The 22,025-nt window shown below is 50.8% G+C and overlaps 1 protein-coding gene across 1 annotated transcript in view; it reads left to right on the forward strand.

Moving 5' to 3' along the window:
* PRKX (protein kinase cAMP-dependent X-linked catalytic subunit) overlaps positions 1-22,025 on the forward strand; it is a 57,172-nt gene that overhangs the window by 28,995 nt on the left and 6,152 nt on the right. The window contains exons 3-4 of the mRNA XM_068963341.1: positions 4,765-5,028; positions 16,910-17,029. Of these exons, the coding sequence (XP_068819442.1) occupies positions 4,765-5,028; positions 16,910-17,029 (384 nt within the window). The remainder of the gene's footprint in view (positions 1-4,764; positions 5,029-16,909; positions 17,030-22,025) is intronic.

Genomic DNA, 22,025 nt, shown 5'->3' on the forward strand with positions numbered 1-22,025 from the left:
GTTTTGTTCCTTTTCCAGTAATAACAGCCACAAACCACCACCACCCCACCCCAAGCCCCCTTCCTGCCTCCTGTCTTCGGTCAGATCTCAACACTGCAGATCTCGAACCTTGAGACTGGGAACAGGACAAAGATACACAGGAACTGGGGAAAGAGAAACCCCTAGAAGTGGATGCCACTGTGCTTCCTAAAGATGGGGTCCCTGGGCAGCCCTGGCCGCAAGAGGCAGAAATCTAGCAATGCAGAAAGAAAGGCATTTATAGGAGTGTAACAAAGTGAGGTGAGTGCTTCCCTTAGCGTGCAGCCCTCAATGTGCATCGCTAGGCTGCACCATTACTAGGCAACAGGTCCCGCTCAGCCATTGGTCAGCTCTGCAGCGGGTCCCGCCTACAAGCAACCAGCTGTCCGTAAGAGACCCTAAGTACTCCTGCTCAGGCATGGGTTGAGGCCTCAGTGGGCTCAGCCCACCGGCAACCAACTATGAATGAGTGCCCGTGAGTGGTCCCACTCAGCCATTGGTCAGTGCTGCAGAAGGACCCGCCCAGAAACAATCGTCATTAAGTGACCCTTAGTGGTCCTGCCCAGCCATTGGCTGATGCCTCAGTGAGCTCCGCCCGCCGGCTACCAACTATGAATGAGAGACCGTTAGTGGTACCGCACCTCCATTGGTTGACACCTCAGAAGGCCCCGCCCACAAGCAACCAACTGCCAATGAGCGATCCTTAGTGGTCCTGCTCACCCAGTGGACAGCACCTCAGTGGGCCCCCGCCCACAAGCAACCAACTGCCAATGAAGTCCTGGTGATGGTCCTGCTCAGCCGTTGGGCAGTGCCACAGTGGTCGCCAGGTAACCAACTGTCAATGAGTAACATTCTTGGTCCCACCCAGCCACTGGTCGTTTCTGCAATGGACCCCGCCCACAAGCACCCAACTTCCAATGAGCAACACATAATGGTCCTGCTCAGCCATTGGATGGCACCTCAGTGGGCCCCACCCACAAGCTACTGTCAGTGAACAACCCTTTGTGGTTCCACTCAGCCATTGGTTGGCTCTGCAGTGGACCCCGCCCACAAGCAGCCAACTGCCAATGAAGTCCTGGTGATGGTTCTGCTCAGCCATTGGGCAGTGCCATAGTGGCCCCCAGGCAACCGTCAATGAGGAACATTCTTGGTCCCACCCAGCCATTGGTCATTTCTGCAGTGGGCCCCGCCCACAAGCAGCTAGCTGCCAATGAGCGACCCTTAGTGGTTCTGCTCAGCCATTGGACGGCACCGAGTGGGCCCCAACCACTGGCAGGCAAGCATCAGTGAACATCGCTTAGTGATGCTGCTCAGCCATTGGACGGCGCTGCCTCGGGCCCCGTCCACAGGCCCCAGCTGTCATTCAGTGCCCCTTAGTGAGGGCTTTCATCCAAAGGTGTGTGGGCCGGCGGTCATCGGGTGGACACAGTGCAGACACTGGTCCTGGCCTTACCCCCGGGGGCCTTCCAGCTCACTCAGCCTTGGTCCAGTGGGAGACCCCGGGGGGCCCCAGGAACAAGCTGGGGGTTATGGCTTCGGGGGGGCTCCAGGGTGCTTGCCAGGGCCACCCGCTGTCTGGACCCGAGGCTTCAGGCCGCGGTGACCGTCTCCCCCCGTCCTAGGTTCTGTGATCTAAGTAGAGCGGGCATCTGTCGTGGCTACCCTGCCGTCAGGGACCCCCATGGGACCTCGTCTCCCCCATCTGGACACCCTGAGAAGCCTGGGGGGTCTCCCTCATCCTTGGGTCTGCGATCTAACTACTTGGGCGTCTGTCTTGGCTATCGTACAGTCAGGGACTCCCATGGGACCGCATCTTCTCCGACCTGGACACCCTGAGAAGCCCGAGGGTCAGTTCAGTGATGACAGCTGGGCAGGGTCTGGGGACCTGCCCCTCAGGGAGCTGCCCGCTAAGCTCTGTCCCTTCTGAGCCAGGCCTGGGACCCTGAAGGGTGAAACCTATGCCTGGGGACCTGGTCCTTTCTTTTCAGAACAGAGAATATAACACGTGTCTGGTAGAAATTTAGCGGAACATTATCCGCTGACCGTGACGGGACCTCAAGAGCAAAGGATGTGTGTGTGTGTGAATGTGTTCAGTCGTGTCTGACTCTTTGCAGCCTCTTGGACTGTCGCCCTGCCAGGCTCCTCTGTCCGTGGGATTCTCCAGGTGAGAATACTGGAGTGGGTTGCCATTGCCTTCTCCAAGGGATCTTCCCAACCTGGGGATTGAACCCAGGTCTCCTGCATTGCAGGCAGATTCTTCTGAGACACTAGGGAAGCCTGAATAAAGGTTCTGACATCAAGAAGTTGGCAACAGCTAACCACGCCCATCCCTCACCTTCTGTACTAAAGGGCTTTGCTGAAAGCTTCCAGTAACTTTGGCTTTCTTAAGGCTTGACGCACCCATCTCCTTGTGCGGCCCTGTAACAAACTTTCCTGTGTTTCAAATTCCAGTATCCTAGTATCGTTTGGTCTCACTGGGTGTCAGGAAAAGGGGCTTGCATTTATGATAACAGCAGCTCTATCTGAGCGTAGCGGGCTCCCCAGGGGGCCCAGATGGTAAAAAATGCCGCTTGCCGATGCAGGAGACACAGGTTCAATCCCTGGATCGGGAAGATCCACTTGCGGAAGGGAATGGGAATCCACTCCAGTCTCCTTGCCTGGGAAGTCCCACGGACAGAGGAGCCTAGAGGGCTACAGTCCATAGGGTTGCCAAGAGTAAGACGGGACTGAGCGACTAAGTACACGTCTGAGGCTAGCCTCAGAGAGTCTTCTCATTTAAATGCACACTTGGAGAAAGCCTGTTGTATGCAGGACCCATACTTTTCTCTAACGGATAACCACAGTGATCAGCGAAATAGACATTCGTTTGAACATCAGAACAGTATGCTGTTTTTTCTTTTTGAAAGGCTCTCCTTGGACACAGAAAAGGTTTTCCTCTCTGCCGCCCATCTTTTTTCTAATTTGGCCACCTTGTGCAACTTGTAAGGTCTTAGTTCTCACACCAGGCGTCAAACCCACGCCTTCAACAATGAAAGCGCACTGTCCTAACCGCTGGACCACTAGGGAATTCCCTCATCTTTTTTTTATTGCATAAACTTATATTTCCCTGGGAACTTCGCTGTTGCTCACATGATAAAGAATCTGCTTGCAGTGCAGGAGACCTGGGTTTGATCCCTGGGTCGGGAAGATCCCCTGGAGGAGGGCATGGCAGCCCACTCCAGTATTCCTGCCTGGAGAATCCCATGGACAGAGGAGCCTGGTGGGCTACAGTCCATGGGGTCACAAAGAGTCAGACAGGACTCTTAGCACGTATACTTTACTGACCACTGCACTTGATTACTTTTTTCTGATTTTCCTTCCAGTTACGTTTTGGGTCATTGCAAGCAATCTCTTCCAGTGCTTATACATTGATATATTGATATATATCTCTATGTATTGGTAACAGTTTGCTATAGGTAGACCTCAGAGATACAGCGGATTCAGCGGCGGAGCACCTCAGTAAAGCAGAGAGTGCTGTAAGGCAAGTCACAAGAGGTTTTTGGTTTCCCAGTGCGTCTAAAAGTTTTGTTTAGGGGACTTTGTCATTCTCTCTTAGATTCCATGTATAAGTAGTATCATACAGTATTTCTGTGATTCTGTCTGGCTTCACTTAGTGTGACCATCTCTTTCTTATGTGTACCTTTTCCAGGGTCGTATCTTATACAATTGTATTTATTCCAATAGATGGAGAAGGGAATGGCACCCCACTCCAGTATTCTTGTCTGGAAAATCCCATGGACGAAGGAACCTGGCAGGCTATAGTCCATGGGGTCGCAAAGAGTCGGACACGTCTGAGCGAATCCACTCTTCATGACATGTATACGTGGACACATATACATGTCTGTGACGGTGTGTGTCGTTCAGCTGGTCCAGCGCTTTGTGAACCCAGGGACTGCAGCACCTGGCTTTCTCATGACTGAGGGCCTTGTGCTGGCTGTTGAATCTACCAGTCTGTTCTTTTCTTCTCTCTCTTTCTCCAACGCCTTTATCACCTCGGCTTAGAGTCCGTCACCCTCCTATGTAATGAAAACAGCACTTGCAGAACCAAGGAAGTTGTTGTTCAGTTGCTTAGTCGTGTCTGACTCTTTGCGACCCCATGGACGGCAGCACGCCAGGCTTCCCTGTCCATCAGCAACTCCCAGAGTTTGCTCAAACTCATGTCCATCAAGTCAGTGATGCCATCCAACCATCTCATCCTCTGTCGCCCCCTTCTCCTCCTGCCTTCAATCTTTTGCAGCATCAGGGTCTTTTCCAGTGAGTCAACTCGTCACATCAGGTGGCCAGAGTATTGGAGCTTCAGCTTCAGCGTCAGTCCTTTCAATGAATATTCAGGACTGATTTCCTTTAGGATGGCCTGGTTGGGTCTCCTTGCAGTCCAAGAGACTCTCCAGAGTCTTCAAAGCTCAATGCTTTGCCCACCTCAGCCTCTGTGTGTCCTGCTGGGGTGGAGCGCTCAGTCTCACTGTGATCCCCCCGCCCTCCCCGGTGCAGGTTCTGGACGGGCCATGAGCTCAATGCTTTGCCCACCTCGGCCTCTGTGTGTCCGGCCGGGGCGGAGCGCTCAGTCTCACTGGGATCCCCCCGCCCTCCCCGGTGCAGGTTCTGGACGGGCCATGAGCTCAATGCTTTGCCCACCTCAGCCTCTGTGTGTCCGGCCGGGGCGGAGCGCTCAGTCTCACTGGGATCCCCCCGCCCTCCCTGGTGCAGGTTCTGGACGGGCCACGACGACCGATTCCTGTACATGCTCATGGAGTTCGTGCCGGGCGGCGAGCTCTTCAGCTACCTGCGGAACCGCGGCCGCTTCTCCAGCAACACCGGGCTGTTCTACGCGGCTGAGATCGTCTGTGCCATCGAGTACCTGCACTCCCGGGACATCGTCTATAGGGACCTGAAGCCGGAGAACATCCTGCTGGACAGAGACGGCCACGTCAAGCTCACCGACTTCGGGTTCGCCAAGAAGCTGGTGGACAAGTGAGTGCCCGTCGCCCTCCCCGTGTTGCCCTTTCTCCCCACCCTCTGCCTCTGGCGGCCTCCACTCCGCCTTCTGTGCTGGGAGTTGCTTTCTGTTGAGATTCCTCATCTCAGCAGAAGTGATGGGTGGCTCCCTGGGGGCTCAGCTGGTAAGGAATCTGCCTGCAATGCCGGAGACCTGGGTTCGATCCCTGGGTTGGAAAGATCCCCTGGAGAAGGGAAAGGCTACCCACTCCAGTGTTCTTGCCTGGAGAATCCCATGGACAGAGAAGCCTGGCGGGCTACAATTCATGGCAGACAGTTAGCCATGACCAAGCAAATAACACTCACCCTCATAACTGATACTGTATAGCTTTTGTCTTTATCCGACCGGCTTCACTTAATATGCCCATCTGTGGGTCCATCCAGGTTGCCACAAATGGCACGCTGTCGTCCTTTCTCATGGCTGAGTAATATTCCATCTCGTATTCCATCTCCTTTATAGTTTCTGCTACTGACGGACAATGAGGTTGTCTCCACGCCCTCGGCTATTGTCTGTAATGAGCATGATGACGTTTTAAGAGGTACAGGTGTGTTATATTGTCCCCAAGCTCAGGACAGTCTTAGAGACAGCCCCAGAGCCCAGTCCTTCTGACACCGCCTGGGGTCACGAAGAGTCAGACACGCCTTAGCTTACTGAGGCGCGTACAGAACCGAATTTCCCAGGACAAAGGTGTGTGTTCCCTTCCTCTGCACGATTTTACTAATTTAGCTTCCTAACGTTGCTGTCGAGAGCATTGCTGTTCAAAACAAATCCAGCACAGATCTGAATTAGTTCACATTTTTAACGAGTCTTGTTTCAAAAAGTCAAACCAGGCATAAATGATTTCATTCAGAACTTGATTTAATTCAGGATGTCCCAAATGGGACCATTTCAACATATTGTCCGCATCAGCTCTGACAGACTCTCCGTGAATGTTTTCTGTCCACACCTCACAGTGTGTGGGATCTTAGTTCCCCAGCCAAGGGTGGAACGTGCATGCTCCCCGCTTTGGAAGCATGGGTCTGAACCATGGGAAGTCCTCCATGAATCTTTGCTACTCAGGTTTTAAAATTCCAAACATTGTTTCTCCTTTGGTGTCTCTTTAAGTTGGGCACTGATTTCCCATCAGAAACACGAGATCTGTGTTTATTGCCCGTGACGCTTGAAACAGTTGGAAAGAAAGCAGATTCGCGTCCATTTTTCAGTCCGTGCGTTGAGAGTGGGTTGTTACATTTAAATTCAGATTAAAGCCGGGTTAGAATTTCACTCTGTGCAGTGAAAGTGCAGCTGCTGACTCCCATATCAGAAGCTAGATCTGGAACAAACGCCCCTGGTGTCCATTCCTGTGACGAGGTGGGGTTGGTTCACGTGAGGACTCTTCCTCACGTTGCAGAAACATCTGCTTATGGCAAACAGTTGCGGAGCAGTTTTACGTTAAAGGAAGTGACTCCTAGAGGAAATCAATCCTGAATAGTCATTGGAAATCAGTCCTGGCTGTTCATTGGAAGGACTGATGCTAAAGCTGAAACTCCAATCCTTTGGCCACCTGATGCGAAGAGGTGACTCATTGGAAAAGATCCTGATGCTGGGAAAGATTGAGGGCAGGAGGAGAAGGGGACGATAGAGGATGAGATGGTTGGATGGCATCACCAACTCAATAGACACGAGTTTGAGTAAACTCGGGGAGTTGGTGATGGACAGGGAGGCCTGGCGTGCTGTGGTCCGTGGGGTCGCACAGAGTCGGACACGACTGAGCGACTGAACTGAAATGACTTACATTAAATAACTCATATCTGGTGACTTTTACACAGGGGCCATCCTGGGATTACTTTCTCTGATGAAGTTAAAGTCAATGTCATTTTTCCCTATAGAATTTCGTCACTTACATGGCTAAGAATAAAATGGGGTGCTTTGTGTCTTAGCTGGGAAAGAACCCGCCTGCAACGTGGGAGACCTGGGTTCGATCACTGGGTTGGGAAGATCCCCTGGAGAAGGGAAAGGCTCCCCACTCCAGTATTCTGGCCTGGAGCATTACATGTATGTACACTCTGTGGGGAGCGAAAAGTTGGCTTAAAGCTTAACATTCAGAAAATGAAGATCGTGGCATCCGGTCCCATCACTTCATGGGAAATAGATGGGGAAACAGTAGAAACAGTGTCAGACTTTATTTTTTTGGGCTCCAAAATCACTGCAGATGGTGACTGCAGCCATGAAATTAAAAGACGCTTACTCCTTGGAAGAAAAGTTATGACGAACCTAGATAGTATATTCAAAAGCAGAGACATTACTTTGCCGACTAAGGTCCGTCTAGTCAAGGCTATGGTTTTTCCTGTGGTCATGTATGGATGTGAGAGTTGGACTGTGAAGAAGGCTGAGCGCCGAAGAATTGATGCTTTTGAACTGTGGTGTTGGAGAAGACTCTTGAGAGTCCCCTGGACTGCAAGGATATCTAACCAGTCCATTCTGAAGGAGGTCAACCCTGGGATTTCTTTGGAAGGAATGATGCTAAAGCTGAAGCTCCAGTACTTTGGCCACCTCATGCAAAGAGTTGACTCATTGGAAAAGACTCTGATGCTGGGAGGGATTGGGGGCAGGAGGAGAAGGGGACGACCGAGGATGAGAGGGCTGGATGGCATCACGGACTTGATGGACGTGAGTCTGTGTGAACTCCGGGAGTTGGTGATGGACAGGGAGGCCTGGCGTGCTGCGATTCATGGGGTCGCAAAGAGTCGGACACGACTGAGCGTCTGAACTGAACTGAACTGATAGTTTGTGGGGTCGCAAAGTGTTGGACACAACTGAGTGATTTTCACTGTCAGTTTATGTGGAAAGAGTGCAGGTAGCTTTAAACCTGGGTTTTATTCTATGATAGTGGTGCTGCCATCTATTGGCAGTGTTGGGTATAAAGTCCACCCTTGTTTTAAAAAAAAAAATCGTTCTTTTTGACTGTACTGGGTCTTCATTGCTGTACTTAGGTGGCTCAGCTGGTAAAGAGTTTGCCTGCAATGGAGGACACCCCGGTTTAATTGCTGGGTCGGGAAGATCCCCTGGAGAAGGGATAGGCTACCCACTCCAGTATTCTTGGGCTTCCCTGGTGGCTCAGCTGGTAAAGAATCTGCCTGCGATGTGGGAGACCTGGGTTCCATCTCTGGATCAGGCAGGTCCCCTGGAGGAGGGCATGGCCACCCACTCCAGTGTTCTTGCCTGGAGAATCCCCATGGACAGAGGAGCCTGGCGGGCTACAGAGCATGGGGTCACAAAGAGTCAGAGACGGCTGAGCAACTCAGCAGAGCACACAGGCTTTTCTGTAGTTGTGGCGAGCAGGGGCCCCTCTCTGGTTGTGACCCGCGGGGCTCCTCATTGCAGCGGCTTCTCCTGTTGTGGAGGACGGGCTCTAGAGCGGGCTCACTCCCACGGTGGTGCACGGGGTTTTCACTGCCCTGTGTGATGTGCAATCTTCCTGGACCAGGGATGGGACCCAGGGGAGAAAGCAAGGCAGCAGAGGTGATGAGAACCTGTGACCACCCTCAGCGGTGGATTCCCAATCTCTCAACTTCCAGGGGAGGCCAGTTTTTTTTTTTTTAATTAATTAATTTTATTTTTTTTAAAAATATATTTATTTACTTATTTTTGCTTATACCAGTTTATTGCTACCCACCCATCTCCCTGAACCCTCATGGACGCGCACTGTCATGTAACCCCATGGTCTGCAGCCCGCCAGGCTCCTCTGTCAATGGACTTTTCCAGCTAAGGATACTGGAGTGGGTGGCAATTTCCTTCTCCATGATTTATTTTTTAACTGAAGGATAATTGCTTTACAGAATTCCATTGTTTTAAATTTGTTTTTAGTTGAAGGATAATGGCACTATAGTATTGTGTGGGTGTCTACCAAACATCAACACGAAAGCCCTCTTTTTTTTTTTTCCAAAGTCATTTTGTTTGGAAGCTTGATTCCAACAAACTGTCAGTAAAATGCTTCACAGATTTGCTGGGTGATCAGTTGGCCCGACCGTCACCAGTTCCCAGCTGAGAAATCTGTGGTTCTGAGAGGTGAGACGGTCTGCCCGTATCCCCACAGTTGCCAAGCGATAGCGCTTTATGGGTTTCAGGATAAGTTTATTTCCCTTACCAAGAGCCTCTGTTAATGGAAGCACCTCAGAGGGGCAGTGAGGAATGAAGGCTTGCCGTGGGGACCGCTTGTGTGCGTTGGACTCGTGTGTTTGCCCATTTCTAGAGGGTCGGGGTGAGCGTGTAGATTGGGGTCACCCCTGTGTTCCTGGCCTTGCTCATCTCATCTGTGAAGTGAGAGCTGTTCCTACCCTGTAGGGTGAGGGGTAAGGATGGCTGGATCTGCTTGTTGGAAAGTCTTCCCTAAAGACAGTTCTGATCAGGTAGTGGACGTGGGATAGAGAGTCAGTGCTCCTCAGTTTATCACGTGCAACCTCCTAGCACCAACGTCACCTCGCAATTCTCACCTTCACTGCCATCACGACTAGCAGCAGCAGCAGCAGCGTTATCAACGTCACCACTGTCAACATCACTGCCGTCAATATCGTCACCACCATCATCATAGGATTATCACCATCAACATCACCACCGTCGTATCAACATCACCACCATCATTAACATCACCACCATCACCATATCAATATCACCACCACCATCACCACCACCACCACAACGTTATCACCATCAACATCACCACTGTCGTATCAATATCACCACCATCAATGTCACCACCATCATCATAGGATTATCACCATCGACATCACCACCGTCATATCAATATCACCACCATCGTCACCATCAACATCACCACCATCATTATTGTTACCACCATCACCATATCGATATCACCATCACCACCACCACCATCAACATCACCACCACCACAATGTTATCACCATCGACATCACCACCGTCGTATCGACATCACCACCATCATTAACATCACCATCATCATCTCAGTATCACCACCGTCACCATATCAATATCACCACCACCATCACCACCACCACCACAACGTTATCACCATCAACATCACCACTGTCGTATCAATATCACCACCATCAATGTCACCACCATCATCATAGGATTATCACCATCGACATCACCACCGTCGTATCGACATCACCACCATCATTAACATCACCATCATCATCTCAGTATCACCACCGTCACCATATCAATATCACCACCACCATCACCACCACCATCATCATCACCACTGTCATATCAAATCACCACCATCATTAACATCACCATCATCACCATCATCTCAGTATCACCACCATCACCATATCAATATCACCACCACCATCACCACCATCAACATCACCACCACCACAATGTTATCACCATCGACATCACCACCATCATTAACATCACCACCACCACCATCACCACCATCAACATCACCACCGTCATTATTATTACCACCATCACCATATCGACATCGCCATCAACATCACCACCATCACTAGCATCACCACCCTCATCATATTATCACCACTGTCATTCACATCACCACCACCATATCATTATCACATCAACATCACCACCATTGTATCAATATCACCACCATCAATATCGTCACCACCATCATCATAGGATTATCACCATCGACATCACCACCGTCGTATCAACATCACCACCATCATTAACATCACCATCATCACCATCATCTCAGTATCACCACCATCACCATATCAATATCACCACCACCATCATCATCACCACCACCACAACGTTATCACCATCAACATCACCACCATCGTATCAATATCACCACCATCAATGTCACCACCATCATCATAGGATTATCACCATCGACATCACCACCGTCATATCAATATCACCACCATCATCACCATCAACATCAGCACCATCACTTCAGTATCACCATCACCATATCAGTATCTCCACCACCATCATCTCAGTATCACCACCATCACCACCATCATCATCACCACCACCACAATGTTATCACCATCAACATCACCACCATCATTAACATCACCATCACCACCATCGCCACCATCACTTCAGTATCACCATCACCATATCAATATCTCCACCACCATCATCTCAGCATCACCACCGTCACCACCATCAATCTCACCACCACGATCATTAACATCACCACCACCACCATCACCACCATCACTTCAGTATCACCATCACCACCATCAATCTCACCACCACCATCATTAACATCACCACCACCACCGTATCATCACCATCAACATCACCACCATCATTATTGTTACCACCATCACCATATCGATATCGCCATCAACACCACCACCATCAACATCACCACCACCACAACGTTATCACCATCAACATCACCACCGTCGTATCAATATCACCACCATCAATGTCACCACCATCATCATAGGATTATCACCATCGACATCACCACCGTCATATCAATATCACCACCATCATCACCATCAACATCACCACCATCACTTCAGTATCACCATCACCATATCAATATCTCCACCACCATCATCTCAGTATCACCACCATCACCACCATCAATCTCACCACCACCACCATTAACATCACCACCACCACCATCACCACCATCACTTCAGTATCACCATCACCACCATCAATATCACCACCACCATCATTAACATCACCACCACCACCGTATCATCACCATCAACATCACCACCGTCATTATTATCACCACCATCACCATATCGATATCGCCATCAACACCACCACCATCAACATCACCACCACCACAACGTTATCACCATCAACATCACCACCGTCGTATCAATATCACCACCATCAATGTCACCACCATCATCATAGGATTATCACCATCGACATCACCACCGTCATATCAATATCACCACCATCATCACCATCAACATCACCACCATCACTTCAGTATCACCATCACCATATCAATATCTCCACCACCATCATCTCAGTATCACCACCATCACCACCATCAATCTCACCACCACCACCATTAACATCACCACCACCACCATCACCACCATCACTTCAGTATCACCATCACCACCATCAATATCACCACCACCATCATTAACATCACCACCACCACCGTATCATCACCATCAACATCACCACCGTCATTATTATCACCACCATCACCATATCGATATCGCCATCAACACCACCACCATCAACATCACCACCACCACAACGTTATCACCATCAACATCACCACCGTCGTATCAATATCACCACCATCAATGTCACCACCATCATCATAGGATTATCACCATCGACATCACCACCGTCATATCAATATCACCACCATCATCACCATCAACATCACCACCATCACTTCAGTATCACCATCACCATATCAATATCTCCACCACCATCATCTCAGTATCACCACCATCACCACCATCAATCTCACCACCACCACCATTAACATCACCACCACCACCATCACCACCATCACTTCAGTATCACCATCACCACCATCAATATCACCACCACCATCATTAACATCACCACCACCACCGTATCATCACCATCAACATCACCACCGTCATTATTATCACCACCATCACCATATCGATATCGCCATCAACACCACCACCATCAACATCACCACCACCACAACGTTATCACCATCAACATCACCACCGTCGTATCAATATCACCACCATCAATGTCACCACCATCATCATAGGATTATCACCATCGACATCACCACCGTCATATCAATATCACCACCATCATCACCATCAACATCACCACCATCACTTCAGTATCACCATCACCATATCAATATCTCCACCACCATCATCTCAGTATCACCACCATCACCACCATCAATCTCACCACCACCACCATTAACATCACCACCACCACCATCACCACCATCACTTCAGTATCACCATCACCACCATCAATATCACCACCACCATCATTAACATCACCACCACCACCGTATCATCACCATCAACATCACCACCGTCATTATTATCACCACCATCACCATATCGATATCGCCATCAACATCACCACCATCACTAGCATCACCACCCTCATCGTATCACCACCATCATTCACATCACCACCACCATGTCATTATCACATCAACATCACCACCATCGTATCAGTATCACCACCATCAATATCGTCACCACCATCATCATAGGATTATCACCATCGACATCACCACCATCATTTTTACCACAATCACCATATCGATATCACCATCAACACCACCACCATCACTAGCATCACCACCCTCATCATATCGTTATTACCACCGTCATATCAACATCACTACCATCACATCAGTATCACCACCATCATCACCATCAATCTCACCACCATCATTAACATCACCGCCATTATTAACATCACTACCATTATTAACATCACCACCATCGTCACCGTCAACATCACCACCATCAATATCACCACCACATCATATCAGTACCATCAACATCACCACCGTCATTAACATCACCACCATCATCACCGTCAACATCATCACCATCGCCAGCATCGTGATCACTCTCCTTTTCTGTGGACTGCATGTATGTCCCTCCAGAATCCGTGTCTTAAAGCTCTACCCCCCATTGTGACTTTACTTGGAGAGAGTCTTGTTGTAGGGAAATCAAGGTCAGGTGACGTCACGGCAGTGCGGTCTTAGAAGTACAGGACGTGCGACCCTGGAAGACATTTATTACCCTCCCCAGTTCTGAAATCCACGATCTGAGTTCCTGATGACGGCCTCTTCCCGGCTCATTCTCACCGTGTCCTCCCGTGGTAAAGGGAAATCTCTGTCTGCCTCCCTCTTCTTACGGGGACGCGAGTCGCTGGGTTAGTCCCAATCTTCTCTTGATTACATCTTCCAAGACCCTGTTTCAAGCAAGATCACATTCACGGGTTCCAGCCTTTCGTTAGGACTTTTGGGTGGAACCCAGCTCAACCTAGTGTGGATGCCACAGTGGGCACTTGGGAATATGAACGTAGCACCAGCTGGACGTCTGTTGTACAGACCAACCGCGCTCTCCTTGGATAACAGCCTCCTACCCCTGAAAGTGTTAGTTGCTCAGTCATGTCCAACTCTTTGCAGCCCCATGGACTGTAGCCCCGCCAGGCCCCTCTGTTCATGGGCATTCTCCAGGCAAGAATACTGGAGTGGGTTGCCATTCCCATCTCCAGGGGATCTTCCTGACCCAGGGATCAAACCCGGGTCTCCCGCACTGCAGGTGGATTCTTTACTCTTTAAGCCACCCGGGAAGCCCCGTGTCGTAGTGGAAACGATAACACTGAGAAAAAGTAACGGCGGTGGATATCACCTTGCCTTCTCTCCACGAGCTGAGTGAGTGAAAAAGACCACAGCAGAGTGTTGATAATTCACAGCCGGGACCAGCACTTTCCCCCCAGCATCGACAGCCGTCCGTCTTTCTCTTCCCATGTTTCTTGCAAATCACAAGCTTGTTTCTAACAATGGATGCCTCGTGTGCCCAAGAGGATTGGGCAAATTTTTTAAGTATAAAGAGAATTCTCTTAAAGGAAGAAGACAAACTGTTCCCGCTTTTCCGTAACTGTCTGCTACGAACGTGAGTGTACACAAGTCTCTTCAGCGCCCCGCTTTCAGTTTTCTTTGGGGATATTAAGTGAGGACTGACATTTCTGGGGCTTGTGGAAACGCCGTTGCAACGTTTCACAGAACTGCAATTCCGCTTCGAGATGTAAAGTTTTACGAAGCTTTGCTCCATTCTGAAGCTGTTTCTAGCAATTTATGCCTCTCTAGCTCCTAAGAAGCGTGGAGTCTTTTTGGAATTGGAAAAAGCTTTTGCTTCAGAAAGATACGGAGAAGGACATGACAACCCACTCCAGAGTTCTTGCCTGGAAAGGTCCATGGACAGAGGAGCCTGGCGGCCTGCAGTCCGTGGGGATACATGACTGAGCAGGCGTGTCTGAGGTTGGAGGGAGATGGCTTGGTAGCCACAAACTGGCAGAGCTAAAAAAAGAAAACGGTGTCAGGCTACCTGAGTCTACTTGGAAAACTGCTAAGTCGTACAGCCTTCGACGTGCGGGCCCCTCAGCTGAGGTTGCTGCCAGAGACTCGACTTTCCGCGCGTAAGCGGAGACACCACACCTGGCAGGTATAAGTTAACCTGCCTCCAGCTGGCCTGGACCTCACAGCCGAGGCCCAGGCTTCCAGCCGCATTCAGGCAACCTTGGATGTGCCCCCAGGCTGGAAACGCAGCTCTAACGGGATCGGCCCGCAGAGCTAAAGAATTTCCTGAGCCAAAGCAACGAGGTGGTGATAGTGTTAAAAAATAACAACAACAACAAAAAAAAACGCCTGCCCATGCAGGCGATTTAAGGGGAGGCAGTTCCTCTGCTGGGTCCGCCTTCACTTGTTGGATCTCCGGCTTTCAGCCCGATACGCTGTGTTGTGGTTGTTGAGTTGCTCAGTCACGTTCGACTCTTTGCGACCCCACGGACTGCAGCACGCCAGGCCTCCCTGTCCATCACCAGCCCCCAGAGCTTGCTCAAACTCATGCCCATCGAGTCGGTGATGCCCTCCAGCCATCTCATCCTCTGTCTTCCCCCTTCTCCCGCCGCCTTGGGTCTTTCCCAGCATCAGGGTCTTTTTCTGGCTGTCCTCTAGGTGGGGCCAAAAGCTAACTTTCCTGCAGGTCTCGGCTCATCTGGGAGAGAAAATCATTTCCAAAGTTCTCAGCCCTGTTTCTACCCCAAACATCCCAGAGCCCCTTAGCCTCAGGATTTTTGAATGGCGCTGCTGACGGTAACGTGTCAGTGAACCCACAGGAGCTCAGCACACACGTCAGGCCTTCTGCAGAGAGGGCAGAGAAGATGCTTCACTGGTACAGCGGGTTTCACAAGTCAGTGGCTTGAATCCGTTTTCATAACGTTTTATGGGAAAACAGGATTTTGGGGGTTTTGCTTCCGAGCAGGGAAGGGAAACACCAAGAAAAATACACGGCCGTGATAACAGGACTGTTACTTCGAGTCTGTTTTGCTTGATGAATGTTTATAAAAGGAAGCAGGGCTTTCCTGGTGCTCAGACTGTAAAGAATCTGGCTGCCGTGCAGGAGACCCGGGTTTGATCCCTGAGTCAGGAAGGTCCCCTGGAGGAGGAAATGGCAACCCACTCTGGTATTCTTACTTAGAGAATCTTACTTGGAGAAGAATCACTCCAAGAATTCTTACTTGGAGAATCCCACAGGAGCCTGGTGGGCCACAGTCCATGGGGCTGCAAAGAATTGGACATGGCTGAGTGACTTACATCCTTTCGTCATGATCATAAAAGGAGGGAACTCAGGGAAGACAAGGTTATTGTCTTTAGGTGTGGGGTAGGACCTGCTGGACCGCACAGGCAACTCTGCTCAGTAATAACCTTATGGTCACCAAGGAGAGGGATGGGGGAAGGGATAGTCAGGGAGTCTGGGATGGACATGAACACACTGCTGGATTTAACACGGAGAACCAGCAAGGACCTGCTGGACAGCTCAGGGAACTCTGCTGAGTGGCAGCCTGGATGGGAGGGAAGTTTGGGGGACAGTGGGTACTTGTGTTTGTGTGGCTGAGTCCCTTCGCAGTCCACCTGAAACCATCGCAACATTGTCCATCGGCTGTATGCTCATACGAAGTAAAAGTTGAAAACCTTAAATTGAAAAAAAAAACTGTTTATAAAAGGAAAAACGTCACAGAGGACAGCGTTGCCGTGTTTATCCACAGGGTGGGGGTCGAAGGCTCCGCGTAGATTAATTCAGTGATGTAGCCTCCCCGCTCCTGAGGTGCAGGCGTCGGCCAATCACAGCTGAGTTCTGGGGACCCCACCTCCTTCTTCTTCTCCCACAGGACGTGGACCCTCTGTGGGACCCCCGAGTACCTGGCCCCCGAGGTCATTCAGAGTAAGGGCCACGGCCGAGCGGTGGACTGGTGGGCACTTGGCATCCTGATATTCGAGATGCTGTCAGGGTGAGTACCCTTTCCTTGGGGAAGATGCCTGTGACTCCCCGGCCTGCTCACTTGCTCTGGGTGCTCAGCCCCTGGGATTTGGTGCAGGGGGGTCAGGGATGGACACACTTGGAGTGGGGTCTCCCACAGTTCCCTGGGGGCTCAGCCCTCAGGATTTGGTGCAGGGGGTCAGGGATGGACACGCTTGGAGTGGGGTCTCCCACAGTTCCCTGGGTGCTCAGCCCCTAGGGTTTGGTTCAGGGGGTCAGGGATACACACACTTGGAGTGGGGTCTCCCACAGTTCCCTGGGGGCTCAGCCCTCAGGATTTGGTGCAGGGGGTCAGGGATGGACACACTTGAGAGTGGGGTCTCCCCTAGTTCCCTGGGTGCTCAGCCCTCAGGATTTGGTGCAGGGGGTCAGGGATGGACACGCTTGGAGTGGGGTCTCCCACAGTTCCCTGGGGGCTCAGCCCCTAGGGTTTGGTGCAGGGGGTCAGGGATACACACACTTGGAGTGGGGTCTCCCACAGTTCCCTGGGTGCTCAGGCCCCAGGATTTGGTGCAGGGGCTCAGGGATGGACACGCTTGGAGTGCGGTCTTCCGAAAGTTTCCCACTGTGGGTGATGATGATATGAACTGACCATTCGGCTTGCTTTCTAAAGAGGCAGCAGCAGGAGCTTGGGGGACCAGCAGGGCGTGTCTGTTGAGATCTTTTGTCTCTAAATGTCCCTGTCTGCCAAGAGTATACGATTCATCGTGCACCGATCACTCCGGAGTGATTCCCAGAGCTGGGTGTATATGTTAGTGATTGAGTCGTGTCCAACTCTTTGCGACCCTGTGGACTGTAGCCCACCGGGCTTCTGTGTCCGTGGAATTGTCCCAGACAAGAATACTGGAGTGGGTTGCCATGCCCTTCCCCAGCGGATCTTCCTGACCCAGGGGTGGAACCCAAGTTTCCTGCATTGCAGGCAGATTCTTTGCCATCTGAGCCACTAGGGAAGCCCCGAGCTGGGTAGCGGGCATGTTGGATAAAGAAATGCTCTTTCGGACATTCGGAAGGAACAGTGCTGCAGAAAGGAAAGAGTGTGTTCTTTCTGAAAGCCCCAAACATGCCTCGGGGAATGTTTGGAATTGCATTTACCTCCCTGGTCCAGATTCTGTATCAGCATGATTAACCACTCGCGCCTGGCGTTTTCGTGAGGTATTGCTAGGAATTCCATGAGGCGGTAAAGAATCTGTCTCCAATGCAGAAGCGGAAAGAGGCGGGTTCGCTCCCTGGGTCGGGAAGATTCCCCTGGAGAAGGGGAGTGGCAGCCGAGTCCAGTGTCCTCGCCTGGAGAATCCCATGGACAGAGGAGCCTGGTGGGGCTACAGTCCACGGGGTCGCCAAAGAGTCGGATACGACTGAGCGACTGAGCTCGCACGCGCACGTTTCCCCACACCGGGCAGACAGAGCAAGCGTCTTCCCCGGAGACGTCCGTGCACCCGCTGCTTCCTGGCCGTCCTCTGCTCACACGGCTCTTTTGTTGGGATGCTGTGCTTGGCCGGCAGGCAGAGGAGGGGGGATTGTCCGCCCAGGACTCCTCCCCGCCCCCGTCTGCCCCGCCTCCGTCCCCTTGCCCTTCTTCTGTTCTCCTCTCTCTCTCTTTGCTCACACGCGCCTCTGTAGTCAGTCAAATAGACCAAAAAAAAAAAAAAAAAAAAAATCCCTTCCCATGCACCCCAGCCCAGGAAGTCCCGGTCAGAAACGCAAGACTGAAATGCATTCCCTACGGTGTCAGAAATGCAACATGTAAAAAGAAATGCAAGAATCATACATCTTTCTGCGCCTGTGTTTGACCAGTGTTCCAGACATGTCCCAGCCACGGGTGGCCGTGTTCCTTCCTGAGCGTTTCTGACCAGCAGAGGGTAGCGTTACCCGAGAATTGAATCCCGCTGCCCAGAAGACGTTTTGCTAGAATGGGCTTCCTGTGTCTTCTGTTTTTTTAGTCTGTATTATTACGGGGCGGGGGAGGGGACATGTAATTTCATGGAATATAATAATATGGAATATCGTAGCAAAGATGACGCTGCAATATAGTAAACGATTGGAACATATGTTGTTGGAAGATAATGGGATATTATTAGGACATTTGGGGTTTCCCTGGTGGCTCAGACAGTAAAGAATCCGCTTGCAATGCAGGAGACCTGGGTTGGATCCCTGGCTTGGGAAGATCGCCTGGAGAAGGGCATGGCGACCCACTCCAGGATTCTTGCCTGGAGAATCCCATGGACAGAGGAGCCTGGCGGGCTACAGTCCACGGGGTCAGAAAGCGTAGGACATGACTGAGCGACTGTGTTCTTCTGCTATGGGAACCTACATATTCTATAGTGTACTGGAATATACTGCAATAGAAATTATTAAAATACAAGAGAGAGAGTTAGAATACAATATTAGGATAGGTTAGAATGATTATTACAGTTACTATGTAAACACAATTGTTAGAAGTCTGGTATTTCAATACACTGTATCCTAGTCATTGGACACGACTGAGAGACTGAACTGAACTGAACTGATGCTGCTGCTAAGTCGCTTCAGTCGTGTCCGACTCTGTGTGACCTCGTAGACGGCAGCCCACCAGGCTCCCCCGTCCCTGGGATTCTCCAGGCAAGAACACTGGAGTGGGTTACCATTTCCTTCTCCAATGCATGAACGTGAGAAGTGAAAGTGAAGTCGCTCAGTCGTGTCTGACTCGTAGTGACCCCATGGACTGTAGCCCACCAGGCTCCTCCGTCCCTGGGATTTTCCAGGCAAGAGTACTGGAGTGGGGTGCCATTGCCTTCTCCGGAACTGACCCTCGTAGTATCGTAATAGGATGTGTGTTCTGTGTTTGCCAAGCATAGCTTCAGTCGTGTCTGAGTCTGTGACCCCATGGACCGTAGCCTGCCAGGCTCCTCTGTCCACAGGATTCTCCAGGCAAGAGTTCTGGAGTGGGTTGCCATGCCCTTCTCCAGGGGATCTTCCTGACCCAGGGATCAAACCCGGGTCTCCTGCATTGACAGGCGGATTCTTTACCTTCTTAGCCACCAGGAACGTTGAGGTAGGTCAAAGATGTCTATAAAAAAAGATGATAGATAGATGATGGGGAAAAAATTTGCAAAATTGGCATATATATATATATATATTTTGTTGTTGTTGTTGGGGGGGTGCGGGTTACATACTCTGAGGCACGTGGGATCTTCCCGGGTCAGGGATTGAACCCACGTCTCCTGTGTCGGCAGGCGGATTGTTTACCACTGACCCACCAGAGAGGCCCTGATGTGCATTTTTTTTAAAAGAACATCTATTTGGCTGAATTGGGCGTTAGTGGTCAGTTGTAGCCGGCCAGCTCTTTGCTGGCAGCCCGCAGACACTCAAGTTGTGTAGCTTGGACCCCGTGTATGCGGCACATCGGGCTCACTTGCTCCACGGTCTTAGCTCCTCGACCAGAGATGGAACTGGCGTCGTCCGTGTGGTAAGGCGGATTCTCAACCACTGGACCGCCGCACAAGTTCCTGGCTGTGCATTCTTTAAGATGAAATTCGTGAGCTTGCCTTCATGGGGCAGTACAGGTGGTCCTTCTGTCTACAGCTCACCACGGCTGATGTCAAGATGCAAGTCGTGCCCACGTGTGTGAACGGCACTCACTGCCTGTTTTATTAAGACCATCGCTATATTGTCACGTAATTATCCTCCAATTCAGTCACTCAGTCATATCCGACTCTTTGCGACCCCATGGACTGCAGCACGCCAGGCCTCCCTGTCCATCACCAACTCCTGGAGCTTGCTCAAACTCATGCCCATCGAGTCGGTGATGGGATCCAACCATCTCATCCTCTGTCGCCCCTTTCTCCTCCCGCCTTTGACCTTTCCCAGCATCAGGATCTTTTCCAGTGAGTCAGCTCTTCGCATCAGGTGGCCAAATGATTGGAGTTTCAGCTTTAGCATCAGTCCCTCCAATGAATATTCAGGACTGATCTCCTTTAGGATGGACTGGATGGATCTCCTTGCAGTCCAAGGGACTCTCAAGAGTCTTCTCCAACACCACAGTTCAAAAGCATGCATTCTTCGGTGCTCAGCTTTCTTTATAGTCCAACTCTCACATCCATACATGACTATTGCAAAAACCATAGCCTTGAGTAGATGGACATTTGTTGGCAAAGCAGTGTCTCTGCTTTTTAACATGCTGTCTAGGTTGGTCATCCTTCAGTTAAATTAGTCAAATTTTAAAAAAAAAGGCTTAGAAGGAGGGAGGCTTCCCTGGAAGTCCAGTGGTTAAGACTGTGAGCTTCCACTGTGAGCTATGTGCCTCTGTCCCTGGTCAGGAAAGGAATACCCCATATCCCATTCCATGCGGCCAATAAATAAAATCTTGGAAGGTTTCCATTGGATTAAAGATAGACACTTGAAGATAACTTTGAAATATGGGTGGGCTTCCCTGATAGGTCAGTTGGTAAAGAATCCGCCTGCAATGAGGGAGACCTGTGTTCGATCCCTGGGTTGGGAAGATTCCCCGAGAGAAGAGAAAGGCTACCCACTCGGGTATTCTTGCCCTGGGGCATCCCATGGACTGTATATGTAGTCCGTGGGGTGGCAAAGAGTCGGACACGACTGAGCGACTAACACACGGCAGATTGGGCGCCGTCTTGGGCCGCTCTCCGCACTCTGACCTCTCGGCCACACGTTCCATCTGCTTTTTCTCTCAGGCTGCGTCTGTGAGCGCTGTCTCGTGATGACTTTTTTCCGCTCGTTAAAGCTGCTGCCCGCATACCTTTCTCATGATGGTGGCGTGTCACGCCAGCTTCCCCGGGGCTCCGTATGCCGTATTCTCCGGGAGCCCGTGGAGGAACGTGTGACGCGTTTTCTCCCGGGCCTGTTTCTGAATGGAAACCATCCCGCAGCGTATCCTCATTCACAGCCACCGCCCAAGGCAGGGATACGAAGCCCCGACCGCTGTTGGAACCGGCTTCTGGCTCCGGGGCGGAGGGCCGACTTGG

The sequence above is a fragment of the Capricornis sumatraensis genome, chromosome X (genome assembly GCF_032405125.1).
Source record: "Capricornis sumatraensis isolate serow.1 chromosome X, serow.2, whole genome shotgun sequence".
Taxonomy (NCBI): Eukaryota; Metazoa; Chordata; class Mammalia; order Artiodactyla; family Bovidae; genus Capricornis; species Capricornis sumatraensis.